This window comes from Nyctereutes procyonoides, unplaced genomic scaffold, assembly GCF_905146905.1.
Source record: "Nyctereutes procyonoides isolate TBG_1078 unplaced genomic scaffold, NYPRO_anot_genome, whole genome shotgun sequence".
NCBI lineage: Eukaryota > Metazoa > Chordata > Mammalia > Carnivora > Canidae > Nyctereutes > Nyctereutes procyonoides.
Genome location: NW_026575146.1, coordinates 24095748 through 24122985, shown reverse-complemented (window position 1 = coordinate 24122985; position 27238 = coordinate 24095748). Strand labels below are relative to the sequence as shown.

At 40.7% G+C, this 27238-nt stretch overlaps 1 protein-coding gene across 1 annotated transcript; it reads right to left on the bottom strand.

Annotated features, from left to right (window-relative positions):
* On the bottom strand, positions 1–25934 carry NUS1 (NUS1 dehydrodolichyl diphosphate synthase subunit). Its single transcript, XM_055311073.1, has 5 exons — positions 25459–25934; positions 11037–11162; positions 9991–10140; positions 4019–4118; positions 1–292 (listed from the first exon to the last, which is right to left on the bottom strand). The coding sequence occupies exons 1-5, from the start codon at positions 25871–25873 to the stop codon at positions 202–204; spliced, it is 882 nt and encodes a 293-aa protein (XP_055167048.1). The 5' UTR covers positions 25874–25934; the 3' UTR covers positions 1–201.
* Positions 25935–27238: the final 1304 nt, after the last annotated feature.

The window sequence follows — 27238 nt, the reverse complement described above, 5'->3', positions numbered from 1 at the left end:
ACACACACACACACACACACACACACCCGCATTCATACTCACACATACTCTTACTCTCAAGTAAGACACTTTCTTGTGTTGATAAATTATGAGGATTATGAACTAGGTGTGTACAGGGTTTCATAGGTGCTTTGTAAACATCAGAGTCACTTGGGTCCTTTTCTCCAAAAGCCTGAACTCAAATTACGCAACCAGGGATCATTACTTTCCCAGACGCTGTTCACAGGCTGCATATTGACGAAGGGCAGAGAAAAAGTCCTCATAACTGATGTTTAGGTAGGAAGGCAAAGAGCTGTAAAGAAAGCACAGGGGAAAAAAAGCAATTAGATGATACACTGCGATTTGGAGGGAGGAACTAGAAAGATAATGACCCCAAAGAAGTTAAGGACAGAAGAAAATAAATTATAAGCACAGAGTATGTCAAACCTTTTCTACTAAATGACTGCTAAACTCACTGCGAGATACTCCAAGTAAAATATAATCTCTCCTCCTTTCCAACAGAAGAGATGAGGAACTTGTAGCAAGATGGAGATTCAGAATCTATTGTAAAGCCTCAGTCTAAATTAATGCAAAACTGGAGATCTATAATATAAATAAGAGACCTCTCTCAACTTCACTATAAGAACTCCTTTCTGAGAGCACAGGATGGCTCAGTTAAGTGTCTGCCTTAGGCTCAGGTCATGATTCCGGCTCCCTGATCAGTGGGGAGGTCTGCTTCTCCCTCTGCCCTTCCTTCTGCTTGTGCTCCCTCCCTCTCTCTCTCTCTGTCTCAAATAAATAAAATCTTAAAACTGTCAGAGCAAAGCCAATACTACTTGAACAGTTTATGAAACCCAGGCTTAACACGGGCAGAGCGGCACAGTACCCTTCTCTGACTATATGCTGAAGCCATGTGGTGAGAACTATTTCCCTCTACCATTTCTGGTTGCTCAGAGGCAATTAGTGTGAAGATAAACACTTTAAAGGCAGAATGAATGTACAGCCAGAGGGTTCCCCTTAAGTATTTTAAAACTAAAAAAAAATTTCAATAATTAACATAAACAATTCTCTAATTTATACAGCTGTATTGTGAGGCTTTGGCAATTCCAAACTGTACCAGGGCCAAACCCCTGGTAAGAGTCCAAGCCATATTCAGAGTTCCAGTGATACACACCACAAAAAAAAAAAAAAAAAAAAAAGACTGAACCAACCTACCATGAATGAACTCCTGGCCTGACCCTGCAGTTCTCATAGCTATGCTTTCTTTATCCTTCCTTTGCCCCTCCCTAGCTTTACTGAAATACAATTGACTTATGACCTTTTCCCTTCCTTTAACTGTCCAAAATTCTGAAAGAAGTCTCTTTTCCATTTCCTTAACTCTTAATAATCTCTGCCATCAATCTTTTATCTTACTCTACTGCAGTGATGACCTCACAAGATATCCTCAAAGGGCGACATTAAGGACACTTTTCTTGTTGAAGCTTGCTTCAGATATCCTCCTCAAACAACTCACTTTACTTTCTTATCCTCTTCATCAATGGCTTTGTCTCCTATCACTCCTCAAGAAGCACTTAGCGCCACTAACCCTCAGTGCCTCCAGAGTGGTCTTGCCATTCTCCTCTGTTCTCAAGGCTCCACCAAGACATTAAGACATCACAATGCTTCCCGCCTGGTGGGCGGCAGACAAATAGAGAGCAAACCTCAATGTAATGTGATAGGGCTATGACTGGCATATGCACAAAGATCTGTGGGAAAGCTTGTTACATGTCAGGTATCTAATACCCGTGATCAGAAGTCTTCAACTTCTTATTAAAATATCCATTTTACAAATACTGAGAAGTTTAAATAACTATCCAAAGTCATGTTATTGAACCACATAGCCAAGATTCAAACTGAGATCCATCTGTTCTAGAACACACTCTTCACTCGAAACCACTCTCAACCTCACAAGGGATTACTGCTACTTTTCTTGGAGCCCAACCCAAAAGGCACCTGAAATAACTAAGAAAACCCCTAGAGAAAAAGAAACAAGAGAAATACACCCATCATAAGGAAACCCAGAGTCTGGAGATGTAGGTTCTAATTCCACTTTATCACTAGCAATAATAAGAGCAATGTCTCTTCCCCATTTTCCTCACCTATAAAATGAGGAAGTAGGACCAGATGATCTACAGCCCTTTCTAACTCTTATCATGCTACGTGTTCTTTTCTGCCTTTTTGACACTTTTTCCCCATCCGGCCCCTGAACTTGAAGCATTTCCTAAAAGACCAAAAGATCCCTTGGTACTGTGCTCTTTTCTCTTTACACTTGAGAAAGTTCCTCTATTCTCACAGGTTCAACTACTACTACTTCCTAGGTACGATCAACCTCCAAATATCCATTTTTTGCCTTGACTTCTCATCCAGGGACCAATTCTACATCTTTATCTGCTCTTCTTGGTGTTTCCACTAAATAGGCTATGGCCTCAAAACCATCATCTTATCCTTGAATTCAAAATTTTCCCTTCAAAAACCAATGTTCCCTTGACCTTCTAGTTTCTCTCAATGACACCTAATTTATCCAATTAGGCTTACTAAGCTTAAGAGCCATTTCATTTCTTCTTTTAGCACAACTAGTAAAGTACGAGGCCTACAATTATGCTTGGTAAATAATTCTCATGAAAGATAGAATTTATAGCATGCCCCTCCTAAGACTCAGAATTTAAATTTATTTTAAGGCTACTAAGTCTCTATTCAAAATCAGGGGTCAGCAAATACAGCCTGCGAGCCTGCCATCTGTTTTTGTGAATACCGTTTTATTCCAACAGTCACACACATTTGTTTACGTACTGTCTGTGGCCACTCAGCTACACCACCAATGTTGAGTAGTTGCAACAAGAGGAGTAGCTGTGAGAGACTGTATGGCCCACATACCTATCTAAAATATTTACCACCTAGCCCTTTATACAAAAAGTTTGGCCAAATCTGTCCTAAGTAAGCAATTTCATTCTCATCACTATATTATCCCTTAAATCATAGCTATGTCCTCTTCACTAGACTCTCTACCTCATCCTTTCCCAAATCCAATCTATCTTAGTACACAAGTGCCAAACAAATCTTCTAAAATCACCACTCCCACGTTATCCACAGGCTCAGTGCTTTCCTACTTCTCGTCTAAACTGTTATACAATTCCTTGTGCTGGTATTTAAAGCCTTCCCCCTTCCCCCCAAAAAATAAATAAATAAAGCCTTCCCAGCATCGAAACACCCAAATCATCTGTTTTCACCTTACAGAGTTGACTCTTGAACAACATGGGTTTGAACTGCATGGGTCCACTTATACACAGATATTTTTTGATATATAAACATATTTCCTCTTCCCTGTAATTTTCTTACTATCATTTTCCTTTCTCTAGCTTACTGTATTATAAGAACACAGTGTATAATACATATTAACACACAAAACTGTTATTAATTGTCTGTCATTAAGTTAGGCTTCTAGTCAAAAGCAGACTATTAGTAGTTAAGTTTTCGGGGACTCCAGTTAGATAGAGATTTTTGACTACACAGAGAGGTCCCCTCCCTGTAACACCTACACCGTTCAAGGGTCAATTTATTCTATCATCTAATGCTATATACTGCTAATAAGTCTCTGCTCTGGTATGGCCAGTTCCCTCACTATTTCTTAAAAATGAGATGTCCATTCCTTACCTCCCAGGTTTCCTTTCTTTTCCTGCCTGTCATCCCCCACACTTCTCACCTTTTCCTCTAATTATGAAAACTCTACCCATTTTACATACCCCAGGGCAAATCACACCTTTTCTGTAAAACCAACAACTCTGGCCCATGTCTCTCTCACTCTTGGTATCCTATGACAATTTGTATCAATACCAAATATTTGCACAACTACACTCCCTTGTGTCTGAATCATTTATATCTATGTCTTTATCTTACCACTGATACTTATAAGTCTTTGGGAATTCGCACCATACCTAGTATAGTGCTAGGCTCAAGAAACACTTGCTGAATTGAACCAAAGTCAGTATGCTTTTATACTTACACAATCTCAGTCAATCTGATGTGCCAGGGAAGAAAGCCTAATGTACTGTCCACAGGACCAAACTTTAATACTAAATCAGGATCAGGAAAACCAGTTGAACCTTAAAAAGAAAGACCAAGACACGAATTTAACATGCATTGCTTACAAATAAAATGACCACAGGCAAAATCTATTAATCAAATTGGCTTTTTATGCTCTGAGTATGTTTCCTTCAGAAGGTTTATTTGTATTTTTCCAATTCCCACCTCACTGCCCATCATACACTTTAATATCTATGTTAGTTCCATATGTGAAAGTTTTCTCTAAAGACCATTTAATTGGATTACCTGATAAGAAAGGGTAACCCCATTCCCATTCTAAACCTTGCAGGTAGCCTTCAAATCCCATCCATCTTTCAACACAAGAGTTTTCCTGGCATTCTGGGAAACACATTGCTTTAGGGGCACAAATGCTTATTCTGGCCACAGAATCATATAACTTCAGAGATGAAAAGGAACTACAAAAGTCCTTCCTTCCCTGTTACCCTTCACTTTATAGCTAAGGACTCAAAAAGATCAACTCCTAGCTACACAGTATAAATGTTTTCTCCAGAGCCCCAGCCTAGGGACAGAAAACACCAGATACCTCTGCCTCAACAAAGGCATGGCCATTTGGTCTCACAAACTGGCTTCCATACAAGGCCTGGTTTAAGAAAAAGAGGGGATAAGGAAAGTGTATAACTGCTTTAAAAATATTAAAATAGTCACTGGCAAGAGCACCTGGGTGGCTCAGTGGTTGAGCGTCTGCCTTTGGCTCAGGTTGTGATCCCAGGTCCTGGAATTGAGTCCTGCATCAAGCTCCCCACAGGGAGCCGGCTTCTCCCTCTGCCTATGACTCTGCCTGTGTCTCTCATGAATAAACAATAAAAAGTTTTTAAAAAATTTTAAAAAGTCACTGGTAGAACAGAAAAGATGCCATAATCCAAGAGACCCAGGCTCTAATAGTTTCTGATAACTTCAATATTGCTACTAATTTCCAGTCACACAACCTCCCAAGGACTTAGTTGTTTCATTTGTTAAACAAGGAGACTAGATTGGACAGGCCCATCCAACAGTAATAAAGAATTATTTCCACAACAAAGTCTCTTTAAAGTCTATTTTGGTAAAGTAAGTGGACTAAGAAGAATATATAGTCCTCTGCCTAGTAAAAAGCAAATTCTCTTTAGCTAAGAAAAAAAAAAAATTAAATTGAAAATGGCAAGAAGGAACTTCTCACTAATGGTGTTGTGAAGAAGCTGATGAATCCTCCTCTCTCCCCCCGAAAAAACACATATTAAACTGGATAAAACCAAAGACTTAAGGGCACTAGATACTGGCCAGAAGCAGACAATTATTCTTTTAAGGACAACAAATGAAACAACAGCCAGAGCTTCAGGTGAGAGCAGAGTAAGGGTCTTTGTCTTTCCTGCCTGGGAAGGTCCTTAACTTTACCCCCAATCAAACGGAGAGAACTATAGTTTTATCAGCATGGGGCTGAGAGCAAAGCTAGCAGATTTGCTGCTTGTAGCCAAAAGATATGGACTCGATTTGGCACTGAAGACAGTGGGCAGGAGAGAGGGAACAATGATGAAAACCTGGGGTTCTGTGAGCTAACAGTGGCAAACTCAAAAGGGAACAAATGAGGAAAACCCACCATTTGTTAGCCTGATGTTGTAGCCCCAATTAGGGCCAACAGTATAATGGTCAGAAATTTACCAGGAAGATCCTGGAAACAAGAACTCAGAAATAAGCTCTCTGCATATCCATGGCTGACCAGGGAACCACCCACATGCTAAGAATGAAAGAGGGCAGCAAGAAAGCCCAATGAAAAGTAACAGTCAAGAAGACAAGAACTGGTGGCAACTCTGAATGCACTTTCCAACATCACACAGAGATCAGGGAAGCCTAACAAACTTAAAGTGTTTGAGCACAACCAGTGTGCATATCACTGTCTGACACATAAAACTAGACAGACACAGTCAGACTAAGAAATAAAATCAGAAATAGAAAATCTGAGCAGAGACAGCAGTTGTCATCTTTAAAAAATCTTAAGACTCTGCAAAATGAACTACCAGAACTATTAAATGCATATTAGCCAGGTGGCAAGATACAAAATCAGTATTAAAAAAAAAAACAAAAAAAACCACATATCCATATATTATCAACAAACAATGCAAAAACAAAAATCAAGAAAACAATCCCACTAATAGCATCCAAAAGAATAAGATACTTGGGAATAAACTTAACAAAAGCAGAAACCCAAATCCTGAAATTATAACACACTGTTAAAAGAAAAATTAGGATCCAAATAAATGGATATGCTATGTTCATGGATTAGAACACTCAATAATGTTAAGATGGCAAATTCTAATTGAGCTACAGATTCAACCCAATACCTATCAAAACAGGGTGTTGTGGAATTTGCCTGTGAAACTGACAAACTGACTCCAAAATTTACATGAAAATGAAAGGGCCCTGAGTGTAACCAAAGTTTTTTAAAAAGAAAATCAAAGCTGAAAGACTTACCCTACATGATTTCGAAGTTTACCATAGTAGGCACTATAGTAATCAAGACATGTGGCATTTGAAGGACAAACAATATAGAACAATGGAATAGAATAAAAAGGCCAGAAATAAACTCAAAGACTTACAGTAAATTGAGATTCAATAGAGGAGTCACAGTAATTCAACAGAGAAAAAAAATGGTGGTAGAAGAACAACGGATTTTACCTCACACCATTCACAAAAATTAAGTCGAAATAGATTACACATTGAAATGTTAACAGCCAAAGTGATAAAAATCTAGAAGAACTGTGACTTTGGGTTAGGCAAAGATTTCTCAAATATGACACCAAATGTGTGATCCACAACAGAAAAAAAAAAGATAAATTGGATTTCATAAAGATTAAACACTTTAAAAGAAACCAGTAAGAAAAATAAGCCATGGATTATGAGAAAATATTCATCCCTAAGTCCCACCTTACTACTGAACAGAGATGTGTACCCAAAATAAAGACGCTTAAAACTCAAGAAGACAAACAACCCATTAAAAATAGGCAGAATGTTTTGAACAGATTCTTCACTAAAGATACAGATGAGCACATGAAAAAAAGCTCCATGTCATTAGTTATTAGGAAAATGTTAATTAAAACCACAGTGAAGGGCAGCCCAGGTGGCTCAGCGGTTTAGCACCGCCTTCAGCCCAGGGTGTGATCCTGGAGGCCTGGAATCAAGTCCCATGTTGGGCTCCCTGCACGGAGCCTGCTTCTCCCTCTGCCTGTGTCTCTGCCTCTCTGTCTCTCATGAATAAATAAATAAAATCTTTAAAAAAAAAAAAAAAACCCACAATGAGATACTATTACCCACCAGAATGGCTAAAATTTAAAAATAATAAATAAATAAATACAAAAACTGACAATACTAAGCCTTGGCAAGGATGTGAAGAATCTAGACTCCTGTACATTGCTCATGGAATGTAAAAATAGTATAGCCTCTTTGAAAAATAGTTTGGCAGTTTCTTAAACATTCAACTCACCATAGAAACTAGCAATTTCACTATTAGCTATGTACTAAAGAAAGGACAACATGTCTGCACAAAGACTTGTATGTGAATGGTCACAGCAGCATTATTCAAACAAACCTAATGTACATCAACTGATGAATGAATAAACAAAATGTACGTCCATAAAACTGAATGCTATTCACCAACAAAAAGTAATGAACTACTAATATTTGCAATGTGAATGGACCTTAATAATATACCAAGGAAACAAAGCAAGACATTGAAGACTACATGACTATGTTTATATATAATTTCTAGAAAAGACAAAAGTATAGTCAAAAAGCAGATACGTAGCTGCCTTGTGTAGGAGTAGGAATGGTGATTAACTGCAGTCACAAGAGAACTTTTGGAGGTGACAGTATTCAGAGGATTCGCTTCTGTCAGATTAGTAACTTATGGACTATGTACATTTTTACTTATCATGGGTTTACTACCCCTGAAGCCAACACCTGGGCTCAACACTGTAGCACTATGTGAGAATTGGCTACCTGAAGGACCACTTTTAGTCCCTGCATCACTTTCAGGACACTCTCGTAAATTACTCTCTGGTTGAGAGGGCTTACAGAATCCAGGAAACAGTCAACACTCCAGTAACCTACAATGAGCCCTACAATGATCTACTTTCAATCTATTCATTCAGCCTGAATATTGAATACAATAGGCAATAAGAGAGAAGACAAGAGGAGAGCAGAGGAAGGAGTCAGTACTCAGTGAGACCATGTGGTCAGAGAGCGACTGTGCTCTGTGACAGACACGTTAAAAAGTGGAAGAAACAAGAATGGAGGGTCAAATAAATGACTGAGTTAGACAAAAAATGCATGATTAAAGTGTAAGATAAATGGAAATTCTATGTGAATGAACAAAAAAATGCATGTCTGAAATTGTATGGCTATAGAAGCTATCACTGGACATGAACTTGTAAGAAGTACTGCCTTTCTTCAAAAGGATCCAGGATAATGCCAGTAGGCAGAAGGACCATAAAGTTAAGGCAAAAAGTTCCTAGGGAGCTCTAGAAAGAATAACCAACTTAAAAGCTTTTTAATAAATCTTTAAAGGAAAAAAACTCTATAATGTTATACCTGGCATAACATGACAAATATAGGAAGTATATTCGGTATCATATAAGAGATAGAAATTAAAAGAGATAGAATATTAAAAACAGAATAATGAATAAGATTATTTTCTTGGTAATGCCTCCTAAATAGCGGTTAAATTAAAATTTAACAGATAGTTCAAACTAAAAAGACACAGAGGAGTGTGATATTATAATAAAAAATAGATATTTGGTCTCTGTCCAGGTTCCTAGCACAGAGCTCCTAAAATCCTTGCAATTTTCTGAATGATAGGAGTATTTTTTATTATTCATAAGCCCCCTTCCGCCATACCTGACTTTATGTTAATGATGACTCTTGGTGGGCCTCTAGATAGCTTTAAGATAGGAACTAATTGCCAGAGAAACCAATCAAGCGATTACAAGGCTGAAATTTCAGCCATCCCTTCCAACCTCCAAGTAGGGAGGGGAAGAGAAGCTGAAAACTGAGTTCAATCCCTAATAGCCATTGATTTAATTAATACTGCTAACATAAAGGAACTGCCATAAAAACTCCTAAAAGGCAGGGTGCTAATAGCCTCCAGGTTGATGAGCACAATGTGGTGCTGAGAGGGTGACTTGCCCAGAGAGAGAGCATGGAAGTTGACTGCATCCCCTTGCCAATATCTTGCCCTAGATGGACCATTTCTGAGTTGTAGCCTTTATAATCAACAGGTGAATGTGTAAAGTTCCCTCCTGAATTCTGTGAGCCATTCTAGCAAATTATCAAACCTCAGGAGAGAGTCACGGGAAACCCTTATTTATAGGCTGTTGATCAGGTGGTCTGGGCAGGTGACAAGTGCAGGTGGCTGAAAACTGCAACGGGCATCTGCGGGGGGCGGGGGGTGAAGGGGGGCAGTCTTGTGTAACTGAGCCTTTAAATCTATAGTGTCAAACACTGACTCCAGGTGGTTAGAATCAGAAGTGAATTGAATTGCTGGATACCCATTCGGTGTCTGGAGAACTAGAGAAGTCACTCTTGATATAGGAAAAGCATCCCGGGGGGGGGGGGGGGGAGAGACGGACAAGCAAAAGTCCTATATTCAAGGATATTTATCACTGCCCCACAAATCCTCTAACATCCTCTCCTTTACCAGTAAGTCCTCATTCAAGTGAGTTGACCACAAATTTCATGATCTCAAAACCATTTTCACGTGTGGGTCTTGAAAATTTCAGAAACAAGGGTAACAATAACAAAATCAGGCTTTATTGCATAAACAGAACCTAGATGTTCTCCTTCATACCGTAGCCCTGTGGGATAAAACTAATAACATACATATATATATATATATACAGGACTTACTAAGTAAACTGTCTAACATGTCTACATCCAAATCTGCGGATCTCTTTTGCTGCTGGGCTACTAATTGGCAAAAGTCCTGAGCAGCTCTCACAATATCTGCTTTTCCATCTTCTGGGGAGAGCACCCTCACTGCCGATCGGCAATTTAAAACTGGAGGAAGAAACAAACAGGTTAGGAAATAAAACATCCTGTTCCAGACATATTTCAAAATCCATTTCAAGAAATAGTAAGCTCAGACTAAAATAATAGTTCTTAGAGTAAACAAGAATCATTTAAGTCCTTCAAATTCAGTATCAAAACATACCTACATAGACCCCTCTGAAAGGACTCACACATCCATCTGCATATGTATTTATATACTGCCTTCCTTTCAGAGTGCTTAGAGACCTTGTATCTCTGAGTGCATCCTCTAGAAAACAGGGATTATAGGCTAGTTTACAATTTTCACTCATCTAAAATGTCACCTACAATCATGGTACAGTTAGCAGTTACACAAGACCAAAATGAAGACTACGAAAAAAATGTGTTTCCGTGGAATAGGTACTGTCCACTTTATCAGGCTCTGATTCTATGGGACTTATTTTATAATTGATAGGATTCTACATAACTGACAGCAATGCCAAATTCTTGTCTATCGACATGCAAATTCTTTCTTGTCTAGTAGAGGTTCAATGATCTTCTCTGTAATGCCATAGAAACACTAGTTTTGCTTCCATTTACATGTTCATTTCAATATTTCTGATCTAAAAGTATGTCCATTCTCTAGATTCTCTTTCGAACTAGTTACAAAATCCACCTGATACCTGGCTGTTTCTGAGTTAAATAAAATCTTTAACGTGTTTTTTTTTTAACATCTGTGAAAGTCATAATTTTGTTTTCTGAAAATTATTTTTGAACAAGATGAAGAAAGCAAAGTCTAAATCTGATCATTAAAGATGGTGATAATAAAGACCTACAGGGTAGAAAGAATGAATGGATAACAGAATTTGCCTTGAAACACAAAACACAAAACTGCATAAGTTACTCAATTTCACACTCATGCTTACCTTGATCATCTTTGTCATTACTATTTGCAAATTCTGGTGAGTATTTGGAACAATCTAAGCCCAGAAGTTCCTGCTGCTGTTTTAAAATTTCATCCATCAATCTGGAATTATTTCTTTTGAAAATACCTTAAAAAGAAAAAAAAGTAAAGTAAATAAGTAAAGTAAATCCCAATTAGGTTAATTTATCCTCTTCAATAATTAGTGGATGTTTGTTGTGAAAACACTGTACTCAGAACTGAATAAATTCCAAATGAAGTAGTAACTGACTGAACCTAAACTAGAATCTAAAAGAAAAGTACAACAAAACTCTGTTAACACAAGAGTCTGGAGTCAGACTAATGTAAAAAAAAAAAAAAAAAAAAGGCAAGGGTGATTTCTTAGTCAGTATGCATATGATAAAATTAGACTGAGAAAGACATTTTAAGAGATCATTTACCTGAAACCTTATTTGCAGATTAAGAAACTGAGGCCCAAAGTCCTGAAGAGTCTTGTCCAAGAATTTAAAAACTGCAGTAGTGATCTAAAGCCCTTCTCTTCTTGACTCCCAGTCCGATGAACTTTTCTTGCAGAGCCACCACATGTATTCAATACTATTACCTTAATGTGATTTTTTTTTAAGATTTTTATTTATTTGAGAGAGAGAGAGAGAGAGGAAGAGAGTACGTGCACACATGGTGAGGGGAGAGGCAGAGGGAGGAGTCTCAAGCAGATTCTGGGCCAAGCCTGGAGTCCTATGTGGGCTTGATCCCATGGCTCCAAGATCATGACCTGAGTGGAAACCAAGGATAGGATGCCCAACCAACCGTGCCACCCACGCACCCCTTGATTCACCTTTTTTTTTTTTGATTCACCTTTTTAATGGTAAGGGGAATTAGTATGAATTATGTAAAAAGTAGAGAGAATCCACAAAAGTAACAAAATCAAAATTTAGTAAATTCAAACAAAGCAAGGAAGATATATTACATGAAACCGTGTTTGATCCTTCAACTGTGCACAGAAAAGTTAAAACTTTTAACTGCCATTAGGTCATTGAGAAAGATGAAGGAACTATGTGACATAAAAATATACAATTAATAAGGAGAGCTCTAAAAACCAGTGACAAGTTTTTAGTTGTTTTCAGAGGATCAACTTTCTAGTGGCCATTGGCTTTTGACCCTTTATCCTATTCCTACTCCGTATTCTCAGTCAGATTTGACTTTAACAGCACTTCAACGATTAACTGGGAGAGAGAACACAATAAATATACATAAAATAACAGAGAATCTGCTGAATCTCCTGTATAGACATGACAACCTGGTGGTATACATGTAACAGCAGTTCAAAGATAAAAAGCAGTCTCCCTTGGTAGGGAAAAGCTTTGTAAAATAAGCAAGACTTGAGAAACTTAAAAGAAAATGAAGAGGATACTGTTTTTAAGGAAAAAAAAATACTGAATACCCAAAAGACAGACCAATGTTGCTGGGGCAAAGGATCTGAGAAAAGGGGACAGGTCTAATTTTCATATCATGTTGCCTAACAAACAGGTAACCAACAACATGCAAGCAACGTGGAAATGGTGGAAATTTATAACTTTGGGAAAATTAACCTCGCAATTAACCTGACTACAGAGAAAGTCAGGCAGCAGAGTACTGTGATAGTCTATTCATAACTTGATGAAGCAATGGAAGGAGTTCATTAATAGAAGAAGAACTGAGAGAATGAAGAGCATGACTTAATTAGAAATGAACACAAAATTCCATGGCTTTAATCCTAGCTAATAGAAAATAATTAACTTTTTTTAAGTGTGAAAATTCTAGCAGAGAACTGGTTTGAGGAAAACATAAGCTTAGTTTTAGACAGCTGATGATAGAATATTTAGGCAAGGGGTACTGAAAAAGTGATTAAGACATAGGAGGGAAGCACATTCAAAAGTGTCATCCACGTGGGTAGAGATGTTAACTGTTTTACTCACCAGGGGCCAGCACAGTGCCTGGCACAGAATACTCAACAAACAAATGTCCGCTGAATGTCTGCCAAGAGAAGACAACAGGACAGAGACTAGACTAGGGGGATCTCTTTAGGGTAAATGACATTTCAGCTGGCCTATGAAGAATTAATTAGAAGAACTGTACAGGGGTGGGGCTGGGAAGGTAACAACACAAGACGGAGGACAGAGATGGAGACATACATTTGGGAGTCATCCTCAAGGTGAAAGACAAACACACAAGAAGTGAGAAATGAGATCTCCAAAGGTAAGGACGCACACATGGAGAAGAACAGGGGCCAAGGTCATGGCTCCTTTAGGAAAAGCCAGGAAATATAAAAGAGAACATTTCATAGTACCCATATCCAGAGTGAGATTAAACAAAAAAATATAATCCCAAATACAAACAAAATTTTTGAAGGAAGGTGATTAATGACAGAAGCTATTTGAAAAACAATGTTTAGTACAGTAACACTTGGGCAACAATGCAGATGTGTAGGACATAAACATCTTCAAGTCAATCGTAAAATTCACATGTACAACACAAAGGCATATACTACAAAACAACTATATGATACAGGCTTAAGAACGGTACAAGATTTCCAATTATTTATGCAAATAAAAAATAATTTAGACTACAATTTCAGTCTACATCATAGGTATCAATTACGGAAAGCATATGAATTTTTAAAACAATGCAAAATCTCCACAACACTACTGCCAGGACATGGAACTTAGTAAAATGTTAACCAAATCTATTTCTCATATGAGCTAAAATTATTCATTTTAATAGTAACCTACCAGTAGGAATCCTTGCTTTTGTCTATTTACACCATGCTGATCCCTTCGTTTGATACTCTCAAGACCTGCTTCAGTTCTCACTAACTCACTCATCTTTGCTGTAGCTTCCAGATTAAAACAGGAACACGTTACAGGCACTCTTGCTCTCTCCAAATCAGTGGGTGATACTCTTTATCACCAAAATGCTCACTCTCTCTTCTCAATCTGTATCCTTTCCTTCTTAATCTTTCTGAAGTGTTACCATTAGTGACTATCCTGCTTCCTTCTCAAAATTCTATCCTTACTCCAGCTTGTCTGAACACCCTTTCTTGGTTCCACTGCCAACCTGCTCCTTGGATGGCCCCTCCTCACTTCCCACTGAATCCTTTCCCACTTCCCACCTGTAACTGGAGGTTACTCCTAGAGTTCCTATGTCAGCCCTCTCTTTCTGTCCATGTGCTCCTCTTTAAGTCTACTCACCCACAGGACTGTACAACCACTCAGGGCCAGGACAAATATAAGATGAGCGAGGCAAAACTTAAGGGGGCACCAAAAAACTCAGCAACTAAGATTAATAATAACTTAATGTAATGTCATTAACAACTTAATGCAAAAACATCCACCATGAACAAAACATTGTAATTTTAAGTAAATGCAGGATCAGCATTTTGTTAACAATTCCAGTTCATTCAAACTATCTAATTCTACCTGTAAGTTCTATGAGCATCTAAAAATGAACAAACCTTAAAACTTGGCAGCTTATTTTTTTAAAGCTAGTTCTCAAACACTTATAGCAAGTTTTAAAAAAAAATGGAGGAGTACCATAAGTGTAAGACTTATATGCACTTAAGGAAAAGGTCTAAACGGGAATAGGCAATATGAGAACAGTGAATGTATAAGATGGTAATACAAAAGGTGATTTGAAATCCTAACTGCTGTTAAGCTCTCTAATATAATCAGAAGGGGGGGAAAAAAGCATAATCCTTTTTGTTGTTCTATTTCTAATAAAGGCACCAGTACCTGCCCAGTCACCCAGACATCTTCTCTACTCTCCAGTATTTTCACTGCCACCTCCAATGCCCTATTAGCATGCTAAATCCATATGCTCTCCTACAGTAATATTTCCCATATCCATTTGTTCCTTGTCCCCAGTTCCAAGCAATAGTCTTTTTCTTTAAAATATTACAATCACCTTCCAGTAGGTCTTCTTACCCCTTCTAGCATGTATTACTAACTAGACTGAAAACCAGATGAATCTTTGGGTCCATCTTCAGTCCTGACGTATTCTAATTTTAGTATCTCTAATGGCTCCGAAAATGTTTACTGTACCAAAAATATACTGCTCGGATCAGCATTAAGATTGCAGCCTGTGTTCCATACTTGGTGGGTAGAAATAATTTGTTTATGAAACAAACGAATCTATTTCTCTGTAATACTTTATGCCAGCAAATTAGAATTGCTTTTTGTTCCCCCCAAAACATCTGACATGAGCCCAACCTCCGTCCTTTATGTTACCTTCCCAGCCCCGTGCCCTTAAAAACTCTTCAAAGGCCAGCTAAAATGTCACTTATCCTCAAGAAGCCCTTCCCAATCCCATAGCCAGATATGCCCCATTCCTCCTTCACCTTCACCCCCTCCAAACACACATTTTATTCAAAACTCCATACTAAACAATATTTTACTTTTTATTATAACTTAATCCTCCTACAAAACTGTAGTTTTACTTAGGAAGTTGTGTCTTACTCATCCCTTTTCCCCTAAGGCACCTTCCACATAGCAGGAGTTCAATGTTTATTTAATAAACTGAATTATCAGTGCACAAAGTGCCACCTAACAACAAAACCTAAACGGACCTGTCACGAAATGGAATTTTTAAGAAGTCTCCAGGAACCTCTCACAATAAAAGAAGGTACTTCCTTAGCGCAGAGAGGCAGAAATTCTGTTAAAAAGGAAGAATACACAGAGGCACAGTTACAAACTTATCTTTAATAAAGATGTTCGTAAAGTTATTTTAAACACAACCTTTGTTTTGGCTGATTTGGATGGAGAAATTAAATATAGAAGTCTAGTTCTTGAGAGGTGTCAAATACATAAAGCACAGTATCAGCAAGATGATTCCTTATACCTCACAGCTTGCCCCATCCAGAAATCCTGGTTATACACCATGTTAACTCTCTCACTTATCTATAAGCAATACTATCAACTTAAAATTTTCTTCAGGATTCAAAGTGTACCCACACATATTTCACATGATACACAAGAAATCCAGCAAGATGTAAGAGTGCCTTTGACTATGACAAGCAATTCCTCTGATATCATAGTATGACATTAGGCAAGTATTTATACTTGTGGAGTTCTTTTTCTCGTAATTCATCTTGTTTGTCCTCACAGGATCTAAACAAAAGCCAAAATGTTATCATAAAAGAAACTACCACCAAAGTAATTTTATGTAAAAGGAAGTTGAGACATTTGTTCAGAAATAACTGACCTAAGGGAAAACAATTACAAATACATTTTTGAGAAAATCATATTTTACAGAATCATACAGTAATAAGCTAAAATAATTATTTTATCCCATCTTTTTACAGATGAGGAAAGAGACCCAAAAGGTCAAACAATTGTCCTTGGTCAAGAGTCTAAGACTTTGGCCTGAAATCCAGGTCTTTTAGATTCTACTTATTCAGTTTAATAACTATTTCTAATCTTGATAAACGAACAATGCTAAACCTACTTTACTAATATACCCATGAAATTTTTAATTCCCCTCCCCCAAAGTTGAACTCTTATTAAATACATAAAACTAGCTTTTTTACAAATAAGTGGTATCTTTAGAAAGAACTAAGACTAGGGCTCTTTTTTAAAAGGCTTTTAAAGAAGGTTTCACAGGGCTAACAGTTATTTAAATTCCATAAGAATGACGTGGGGATATAAAATAAGTTTTTGCAATAATAATTTAAAGAATGTCATATTATGTTTTGTTGCTCTACAAGTGTATCTCACGTACTCTCAATTTCCTAAATGTAAACTACATGTAAATACAGAGAAAAAAGATATATGAAAGGACTATTTTTTAAAACACACACATGTACATGCACACATGAACATCTATAATTTCCATAAAAAATATAAACTATTATTCCAGGAAACTGGACTTCAGAAAGGCTACAATGTTTTTGGTATTACTTGATAAACTTTACCTGTGTACTTTGGGGGCCAAATGTGAACTTTTTATAGTCTTAAGAAATATCTATTTTAAATTCTAGTATTGAAATCTACTTACAATGCTCAATGTTTAGACAACAAGGTAAGGTAATGTCCCCCAACCATTCATCCTAAACTGAGTGTCCCCTAACCTTACCATCATAGCACTCCCAATGTTTAGTATTTCCCAGTCTTTGTTCTCATACATGTGTAATCCTGGCTTATATGATCAAGCAATTTTGTATCCTGTTTTCTTCACCTGTATAATATGTATCCTTCCTTGGTGCTATCTCATGATTATTACAATTGCATTATTTAACAAAAAAGTCTTTGCTGACTTGGTTTAGCTCTCAAAACTTAAAAATTAGTACTTCCAGAACTGAGATCATTACTGCTATAGCTATTGCATACTCTCTCAGAATTTAGGTTTTCATCATATTCAGGGGAAAAAAAAATGGCAGTACAACTGGTGAACACAGAAATTAAGTGGAACAAAAGGCATTATATGAGGTCAGACAGAGACGTAGGCAAAAGGGTAGTATACAAAAGGGTCTATGGGCCTTGGTAATGAGCTGAGAAAATATTCCAAGTGTGATGGGAAGCACTTGGAAGGTTTTATTCAGAATTTGAATGACATTATCACAAAAGATCACCTTGCTGATGAGTGAAGAGTGGATTATACAGGGGCCAGAATATAAATGAAGACCAGTAAGATGGCTACAGCAATAATCCAGGTAAAATATAATAACTCAAACTGGGGTGACTGCAATGGACAACCAAAAGAAGTGTTCAATTTGGAACATATTCTAGAAGGCAGGCCAAGGAGGTCTGTTTATAGATTACAGGTGTAATATGATAGAAGAGACTCACAGAAGAGATCTAAGTTTTTAGCTTGAGCAACTGGTTGAAAGGTACTAGTATTTTTTAAGATAACAAAAACTGGGGGTCAGGTTGGGGTGGGAGGGAAATTCAAGAGTACTGTTTTGGACATGCTGAATGCCAAATAAAAGTGAATCTGTTAGTGAGTTGGATACGGGAGTCTGGAATTATGGGAGAGATCAGGACTGGAGTTACAAATCCTGGTAAGAGCATTTAAGGGACACCTGGTAAGAGTGGAGAAATCATCTGGGACAGGGGTCAACAAACTACCTGTTTGGAATACAGTCACCCTGTTCATTTATAACTACTTTTTTGGCCTCACTGGCAGAGCTGAGTAGTTGTAACAGGGACCTCTAACCTACTAAGCCTAAAATATTTAGTAGCTGGCCCTTTAAGAAAAAGTTTGTTAATCTTTAACCTAGAAGACAGAATGAAGGAGAGAACCACAAGGGCATATATACATATACGCAGTACAAAACTCTAGGACACCCCAACATTTAGAAGTGGAACAAATGAAGAGAAGCCAGGAGGCTCAGAAGGAACAGAGAGCAAGACAGGAAGAAATCCAAGCTTATAGGATGTCATGGAAGCCAGGGGAAAACTATTTCAAAGAGAGTGGAATTAAGTATGTTCTATCCACCTATCAGATTATATACTGTATTCAGGTACCTTACTGTAGTCTTTTGAAATTTCTACTATATTCATTGAAATGACATTTTGGAATTAGAGGTTTCAATATTTAGTCTACCCTTTCACTCAAGCATGGGTAATACATTAACTGGGTAGTACAACCAGGACATACATACTTCTTTCAAATTAAGTAAGAAGGACTTTAATTAGACAAGTATTCAGTCAGCAAATATTCCTTAAATACTGCTTCTTTTGAAATTTATGTGAAATGAATAATCAATGCCATAAAATGAGACTTTCAAAGCACATACTTAATATATCTTTTTTAAAGTCCGAAATTAGAATGTTTACCATGGTTCTCCCTTCTCTTCTATAGAAACAGACTTCAAGAAACATCCAGCAGCAAGTATTTATAAGGACAAGGGAAGGGAGGAAAGAAAAGTGGGATAAACACTAAAACAATCTCTCTTAATTATAAAGCATCTAACCAGTTATGGAATTAATATAATATTTCTTTATAAATAAATGCCCATCCTTCAAAATGGCCTACTTTCTATCCTTTTAAACTAGACACCTAAGTAAGTTACCTAGTGGTTACCCTCACTTAATTTTTCTAACAACCCAATTATGCTATCAGAGGCAATCTTCAGAGAAGAAAATATATACTTATGAAGTATTTAAAATTAAAAAAAAAAAACTACCATGAAAACTTTACATGATAAAGCAGTCATAACAAAATCAATCTTAGATGCCATTAAACATTTTTATTTTGAGAGAGAGCCCCAGGCTACTTCACAGAACAGCAATTATACTGGAATAATAAGCATGTTGTAGCAAGGGAAGATACATGTGTGACGGTGGTACGGCATAATGCAACAAGTACCGGGCTTCCAGTTTTCCAACTCTTCAGCAAGAGAGATGGGTAAAATTACAAACTATCTGGGCTTTCTCAGCCTCTGGGCGCACATTATAAAAATGAGAAGGATGTCTTCACAGACTCTGCTTACAGAACAAAGAAATGGTTCAACACAGAGCAGGAGTTCCATAAAATTAATTTTAGTTGATTAAAAATGTATGCCCTGTGATTCATAGGATAAACTTTTGTATTAGTGGTATAAAGAAAATTCCATTTGGCTTCAAATACGTTACAAATCATTCCTATTACCTGTAGATAAGTTCCACTTTATCAAGGCTTTATTTAAAATGACCCAACATAATTAGGAATAGTACTAAAAGGGACTATATTATAGTCATATTCTCTTACCAGTGGAAGTCAGTATAGCAAAATGGTTAGGTATAAAAGCTCTGCAATAAAATCTAGTTCAAATTCTAGATCTAGTCCTTACTAGATATGGGTCCTTGGCTTTCTAAGTGTCAGTTTCTTGATGTGTAAAGCTGCTAAGGATTTAATGCACTTCTTTGCATAATTTCTGGTAGACAGTAAGAATTCAACAATGACTATTCCTATTAAGTAAGGGTTTATTTTCAGACACAGATCCAGTACTATGGTTAAACAGAAGGGTACTCAAGAGAATGAGGTCATTTCTAAAGCCAAAAAAAGCAGAATAAAGCTTTTCAAAGTCAGCAACACTGGGGATGAAGTAGTTCAGAGGCTATCTAGGAAGTAGCAGGGTGGACATTATAAGGATTAATGTTAGCCTTTGCCAGGTAGCTAACACTGACACAAAAAGAGGACTTTCCAGGATGCTAAGATACATGTAAAATTCTGCACAAGACATGAACTACACAAAGGTGAGAACTAGGACCAGATGTTCCCTGACATGAGTTTCCACATTGAGGAATACGAGCACTCCAGTTTATATTGCTCATTATATCAAGATGTAATCGCAATACAACCGGACTTCAAAACTTCCAATTCTATGTTTCAAATAGAATAAGAACAATAAGTACTTAGTAAAACCATATTTCCCAATGGCATCTGTATCACTGAGCAAAAACATAACTAGGGCAAATTACGTTCATTTCTCTCCATTATTTTAAGGTTCCTGGGTGCTCATGTTGGGAAACCAATGTACAACACCAAACTACACTCTGTAGGAGAAGCAAATATGAAAAGGATAGATAGCATCTGTGGAGCTTACAATCCAGTAAGATGATCCAGGCACATATATATGACTACTGCTTTAGGAAACAGAAATACCTTTAGAGATACACCAAGTTCTGAGGAGATTCAAGGATAGAGCAAGAAAAGAATCGAAGAATCAAGACAGGCTACATAAGAGATGATAGGATGGACTTAAAAGGATCAATGACAGCCTTCTGACAAGTAGACAGCCATTTGTCAGGGAAAGGAGAAGAGCCCTTCCAATGGGAGAGAATGTCAAATCCCCTAAACCTGGGATACAGCAAAAGGTATATGAAATAGTAAGTAGGCCGGGGAGGCTGGGAGTACACTGGACATTTTTAATTCCAGTGTGAGAAATCTGTACCTAAAAACAATTTCAGAAGACACGTAGTACAGATTTTATGACTTTACAACTATGGAAGTAACACCAGAAAGAGCAACACAGAACAAAGACTCCTGTTCTCTTGTTGCTGAATCCTCACACAGAAGGCAATGCCTTATTCTGGATCACTCCAACTTATGAGAACTAATACTAAGACCCTGCCCAGACTACCTCACGCATGAAAAGGAACATGAAGAACAAATAATTCGAAGTAAGGCAAGTAGCAGAATGTCCCTCAGTTTGTGCTAGCATTAAACTTCAGCGTACAGAGGCAGTATGCAGTTTGATAAAAACGAAGGTGCTCAGGTCCCGGTCCCCTAATTCAGTCTGATCGATAATACCTTGAATCTCTGTTAGAAGCATCCCCAACGACTCACTCTTAGACGGTCCACAGGTCACATTTTGAAAAATCCTGCCGTACCGCAAAGTCCTCAGCATGGCACCGATAATGGCCGGGCAGTAAGAACAGGTCCCATCACCAAAGATACTAACACATACCCAGACAACATGGAGCTAAGCGTACTTCAAGTGAGAGCCAGGCAAGCACAGCACCCCTAAGGCTGTAGCTCCAAAAGCCCCTGAATTCCAGTTTTTGTGCCAACCCAATTATGGTCCTTTCTTCAATTATAATCATGGAGTCAAATTAGGCAAATCTCTTTACTAGAATTCTGATGTTAAGAAATTCCTGAGAAAACAACTCCAATTTCTAAAATATGAAGCAATTACTGGCAGAAATTATTAGAATCAAGAAATATGGCAGGTAAACGAAAATAAAAAGTTCAGTTTTGCTGTCAAACCAAAATAAATATCAATGGGTCTTATTTTTTTTAGTCTCGGGACAAAACATAATCTAGACCCAATTACAATTAATTAAAATGAATGCTTATTTAAACTCAAATTTTTAGGTGAAGAGGTACAGGCCAGGGAAAAAAGTAAGATGGTACAGGAGCTTGTCTCCAAGATGCATGCCGTCGTCAATCCCTGCCTACCCCGCATCCTTCCCACGACTGCCTCTCTCCCATCTTTCTGCACTAGCTGTTTTCTCATGGAAAGGTGAAGTCTATTTCGACATTTTGGTTTGGGGCAGACCTCTGACTTCTCAAACCAAGAGAATACAGCCAAAGTAACACTGCAAGATTTCCTAAGCTCAGTCAAAGACGCCTTGCAAACTTTGGCCTTTGGCCAGGTCACTGGGAACACTCTTTGAAGGAAGTCAACTATGATCTGACTACCATGAGGCCACTATTAAATGATAAAGTCCAAGCCAGCCATGTAGAAGGGCTATGTGAAGGCAGATGACCAACCTGCCTTCATCTATTCCAACTCTCACAAAGCAGGCATCAGACTTATGACAAGAAATGTGTATGTACCAGCCACTATGTGACTGCAACCTTATGAAGACCAATCCCCCAAAATAACTGACCAACTGAACTGAGTTAACACAGAAGTTGTTTTAAACCACTATGCCTTAAAAAAACAAAACAAATCAAAACAAACTAACCACTATGCTTTGGGGGTAGACTACAAAGCAACAGAACAGTCACCCAAGCCTTCACCCTACCTTATTTCTCAGCTTTTCTTTTCTTTACACAAACTTACATAGTATATTTACTGTTCCCAACACTAGTTGGTGCTGTTGTTCAAGACGGTCTAATAGGAATGCTACCAATAGGGAATTCCCTATTCACATATAGAGAGGGGGGGAGGAAGAGACAGTGGGGGAAGAGACCAAGGCTGTGGCAGTGGGTAGAGGATGGAGAACACTACTGTTCATGCTAATTCAAATTCCACCTATTTTTGCAAGTGTCACCTCCTTCCTGGTTATGGGCATATGAGGGGTAACCCTGCTCCACTAGGAGTTTTTTCTTTCCTTAAACAGTCTCTGCCATTCAGCATTTATATATTACTTTTTAGTAGGCAACCTTAACTTGAGATATTTTAAGTCCTTGAGCGACACAATTTTTTGTATTTCTTTGTGTCCCAGTACTTCAAAAACCATAGTAAGGTACTCAATAAATATGACATTTGTTATTTTTTTTAAAGTTAAATACCTATGCAGAAATAGATTTAAATAAAAGTCTGTTTGGGATAACTCAATAAAGCTTAAGTAGCTACACTTCCCTTAAAAAGGACAGTTTTTCTCACATATCCATACAGCTTCCTTCCTCACCTCCCTCAGTCTATATTCAAAGGTCAATGAGGCTTTCCTTGGCTACCCGGCTTAACACCGCACCCCCTCTTCTACTACTGCCTTTCAACATTCCTATCCCCTTTCCCTGTTTTATTTTTCCTCATTTCACTTATGATCTACTTTACCACATATTTTACTCATTCATAATATATGTAAGTTCCAGGAGCACAGGAATTTTTGTCTGTTTTGTCCACTGCTACTCCCATGCCCACACTAGTACCTGGTATTTAACACACGCCCATTGTCACTGCTGAATGAATGAATGACCCAAAACCAAGAGTGGGTAAATCAAAAGCCTCTTATTTTAAACAATGAAGTTACCCCCTTAAAAAATAACTAAAACTGCTTCTAGAGTAGGGCAAAAAGGGCCCTGAGTCTAGTAGTCACTGGCAAGAACTTTAAAAGTCCTTTCTGTGTTCAGTCAATGGCAGGTTAGCTTGACTTCTTCCTTTTCACTAACAGTGGCTTTTCTTTCAGCAAATATGACAGAGGCTATTTCTGAACCACATCAGCAACTCAGCAGCAGGAAATGCTGGAACAAGGAAGTGCAGCAATATGACAATCTGGGTTGGGAGGCACAGCCACCCAGGGAGACTGTGGAGCTAGACCTCCGCCTTCCCTCCTGGCACCTCAAGGTACCTGCTTTACAGCAACCACCTGTATGCAAGGGATTCACCACACTGTTTAATGGCTTCGAGTAATTTCCATTTCTGCTCCTCACTTCTTTCTTTCCCCGCTTCCTAACAGTCTCGTGATTTCTACTGGTCTGCTGACTTCTTCGGCAAGTCCCATAAAAATATCAGCCCCTATTAAACTTTACCCCTACCGGTTAACCCATCATTTGACGGTGACACGCTACTGAGTCACCAGACTCCTCTGCTGCCTGCGAGGAAGGGGACACACCAGGCAAGAGTCACCCCGTCCAAGAGTCACTGTCTGGCCTCCGCCGCGCCGTTGGGACAAAACCCCACTCTTACGACCCACCTCCCTGACGAAGATTTTAAGGGAAAAACGAAATCAGACTGTAGCTTCCGCGGGGCGCGGCAGTAACTTCCGTGACCGAACTGGGGGTTATGCTGCATGCCGGCAAATCGAACTCCAATAAAAAAAATTAACATAAAAAAAAAAAACCCAAACATGGGACAGCTCGGGTGGCTCAGCGGGTTAGCGCCGCCTTCAGCCCGGGCATGACCCCGGGGTCCTGGGATCGAGTCCCACGTAGGGCTCCCCGCGTGGAGCCTGCTTCTCCCTCTGCCTGTGTCTCTGCCTCTCTGTCTCTCTTTCTCTGTCTGTCATGGATAAATAAATAAAACCTACAGAAATTTAAAAAAAAAAAAAAAACCACGTTCCTTTTCTTTCCTTCGGCAGGTACACCGAGATGACGGTAGGCACCACCTCCTGGTCTCTCCTTAGACTCCCCTGCTTTCAGGATCCAAGCCTGACACGGAGAGCCTTCCCCAACCTTCCCTCCGACTGCATTCAGGGTCCAGCCGAGGGCCTACTTCCTCGGCGAGAGCCTCTCTCCCGGGTCCTCCCAGCGGTTTCGGACTCGTTATTAACCACGTCGCCGACGCGCGCGGCCGCCTCCCGGGGGCCTGCGGGGCCGAGATGCCACCTTCCAAGGCACCGGCTTGGCTTGGCTTGGCGCGGCGCTCCAGGCTCCGGCCACCCAGCGAGGGCCCGACTCTTCCACCGACCGAGGCCGCCCGCGGGGACAAACAAATGCATTCCCGCGACCAGAACTTACAGGAGGGAAGCACTCTATCCAGCCCTGCGCTAGCCGCCAAGGACCGAGGACCGCACGCCACCCCAGACCTCCGCAGGCTGGGCGACCGCCTGCGGTGCTGCCTCCCGAGCCCCCCCCCCGCCCCCACCTATTTCCGGAACCGCGGTTCCGACGCCACCTGGCCCCGACCCTTCCCAGCCTCGCAGCGACCTAAGAGCAGTTCTGGGAATCTTCGCGGGAGGGAATCCACCGGCGTTAACGGAGGGGCAAGCGCGGGACCAGCGCAGAGGCCGGTGATCCTCTTTTGTGACACTAGGGCACACTGATCCCGTCTGCCTTACTGGGGCGCTACAAAGAATAAGCAGTGTTTTGGGCTTGCTTTTTTTTTTGTCTTTTTTTTTTTTTTAATGCACAGAACGCGGCTGACTCGAACACAGGGAGTCAGCAGGTGTTGGGGAAATCTTATCTCCCTTCCTCGAAAGCGCTGGCACCGTACTCTGCAGTTAAGGGCCTCGGGAGCGGGCCAGCTGGCGGAGCCGGCGAGCGGCACGCCCCGGATCCCTCCTGCCCGCGCCGGACCTCACCTTGGTGGTCGTAGACGCTAATGTAGGAGATGCCCACGGCCATGCACCACACCACGAGGCTCGCGATGTCCGAGAAGCTGGGCTCCTGCTCCTCTTCGGTGACCACCAAGCCCATGTGCACCGGCAGCTTCTCCAGGGAACGGCCGTCCGCGCGCCAGCGCAGCCGGGGGTGGGCGGCGGCCGGGCCCGGCCTCCCGCGCGGGTGCCGGGGGTGCCGGCGGTTCCTGCCGGCGGCCGGGGGCTTGCGGAGGGTGAAGCCGAGCGGCGCTAGGACCGCGGCGGAGGCGGCGCGGCAGCAGCGCCGCCAGATCCAGTTCCAGGTGCCGAACCGAACACGGAGCCAGGAGGTGAGCGTGCGGTGCAGACAGAGCAGCGCGTGCAGCACCCGCCACACCAGCTCGTACAGCCCCGTCATACTCTCGTGGCGCCCGGGCACCCTCTCCTCCCTCCCTCCCACACCCGCGGCGCGACGGCTCTTTATCCAGCCCTGCGGCCGGCGCGGGCCATCGCTCCACGTTCCCCCGCCCCCCACGCCCGAACCCCTTTCTACTGCCAACACCTCACCTCGCCCCCGCCGCCATCTTCCTCCTGCCGAGGCGGCCCCGCCCCCACGAGTACATGGACAGTTCTGATTGGGCCGTGCGGGCCTCTGACGCGGCGCCCGGGGCCGCGGATGTGGCCCAAACCCGCGCGGCCAGGGAGGGCGAGCGCCTGCGAACGGAGCGGGCCGGGGGCCGCGGGCGCCCCCTCGAGGAGCGGAGGCCGAGGTGCAGACGCCGCCGGCCTTGGCGGGCAGGACACCTGGCTCGGAGATGGGAACGCGCGAGGTCAGGGACTCCGCGTCCCTCGGGGCCTTGGGTGTCTCGTGCGGTCTCCTTTAATGGCTTCCAAGGAGTAGGCGTGGCCCGACGGGATTGGAAATTACGGACGCCAGAGAGAACCTCGGAAAAGAAGGGAGCGTGCAGCAAGTGTGAGGTGTGAGGCTGGGGATGAGCGAGGGTCTCGGAAAGGAAGTGAGTGTGCAGACGCGGGAGCGTGCCCCGACACAGGGTCTTCGGTCAAGCCTTGAACCTGAGGTCCGTCCTTCCTAAAGTGCGAATGGAGATCTTTACTAATGCTTTTTTTTAAAGATTTTATTTATTTATTCATGAGAGACACACACAGAGAGGCAGAGACACAGGCAGAGGGAGAAGCAGGCTCCCTGCAGAGAGCCCGATGTGGGACTCGATCCCAGGACCCCAGGATCATGACCTGAGCCAAAGGCAGATGCTCAACCGCTGAGCCACCCAGGTGCCCCTTCATTCTATCTTCTTTTTTTTTTTTAAGATTTTATTTATTTATTCATGCGAGACACAGAGAGAGGCAGAGACACAAGCAGAGGGAGAAGCAGGCTCCCTACGGGGAGCCCGACGTGGGACTCGACCCCGGGTCTCCAGCAGCCAGCTCTGAGCCGAAGGCAGATGCTCACTGAACCACTGAGCCACCCAGGGATCCCCCGAGATCTTTACTAATGTTCTTGCGACACGATTTTGCCTGTGTCTTTCCCCTCTGTATGGGATCCTTGCTGGCTGTCCGTTGCTTAATGCATAAAATGGGGTTCCACGGCCTGGCAATCGGATCGGTTTATTCTTTTGTTCATTCAGCGAGCGAGCGATGGCTGGCTCCCTGTATGACTGACCCAGGTGACCGTCACTGGGGGAACCTGCCCGTGTACCCACACCATCCCCTTCACACAGCCTTATGCTCCAGCCAGTCAGGACTACAAAGTGTTCCTGTGGGC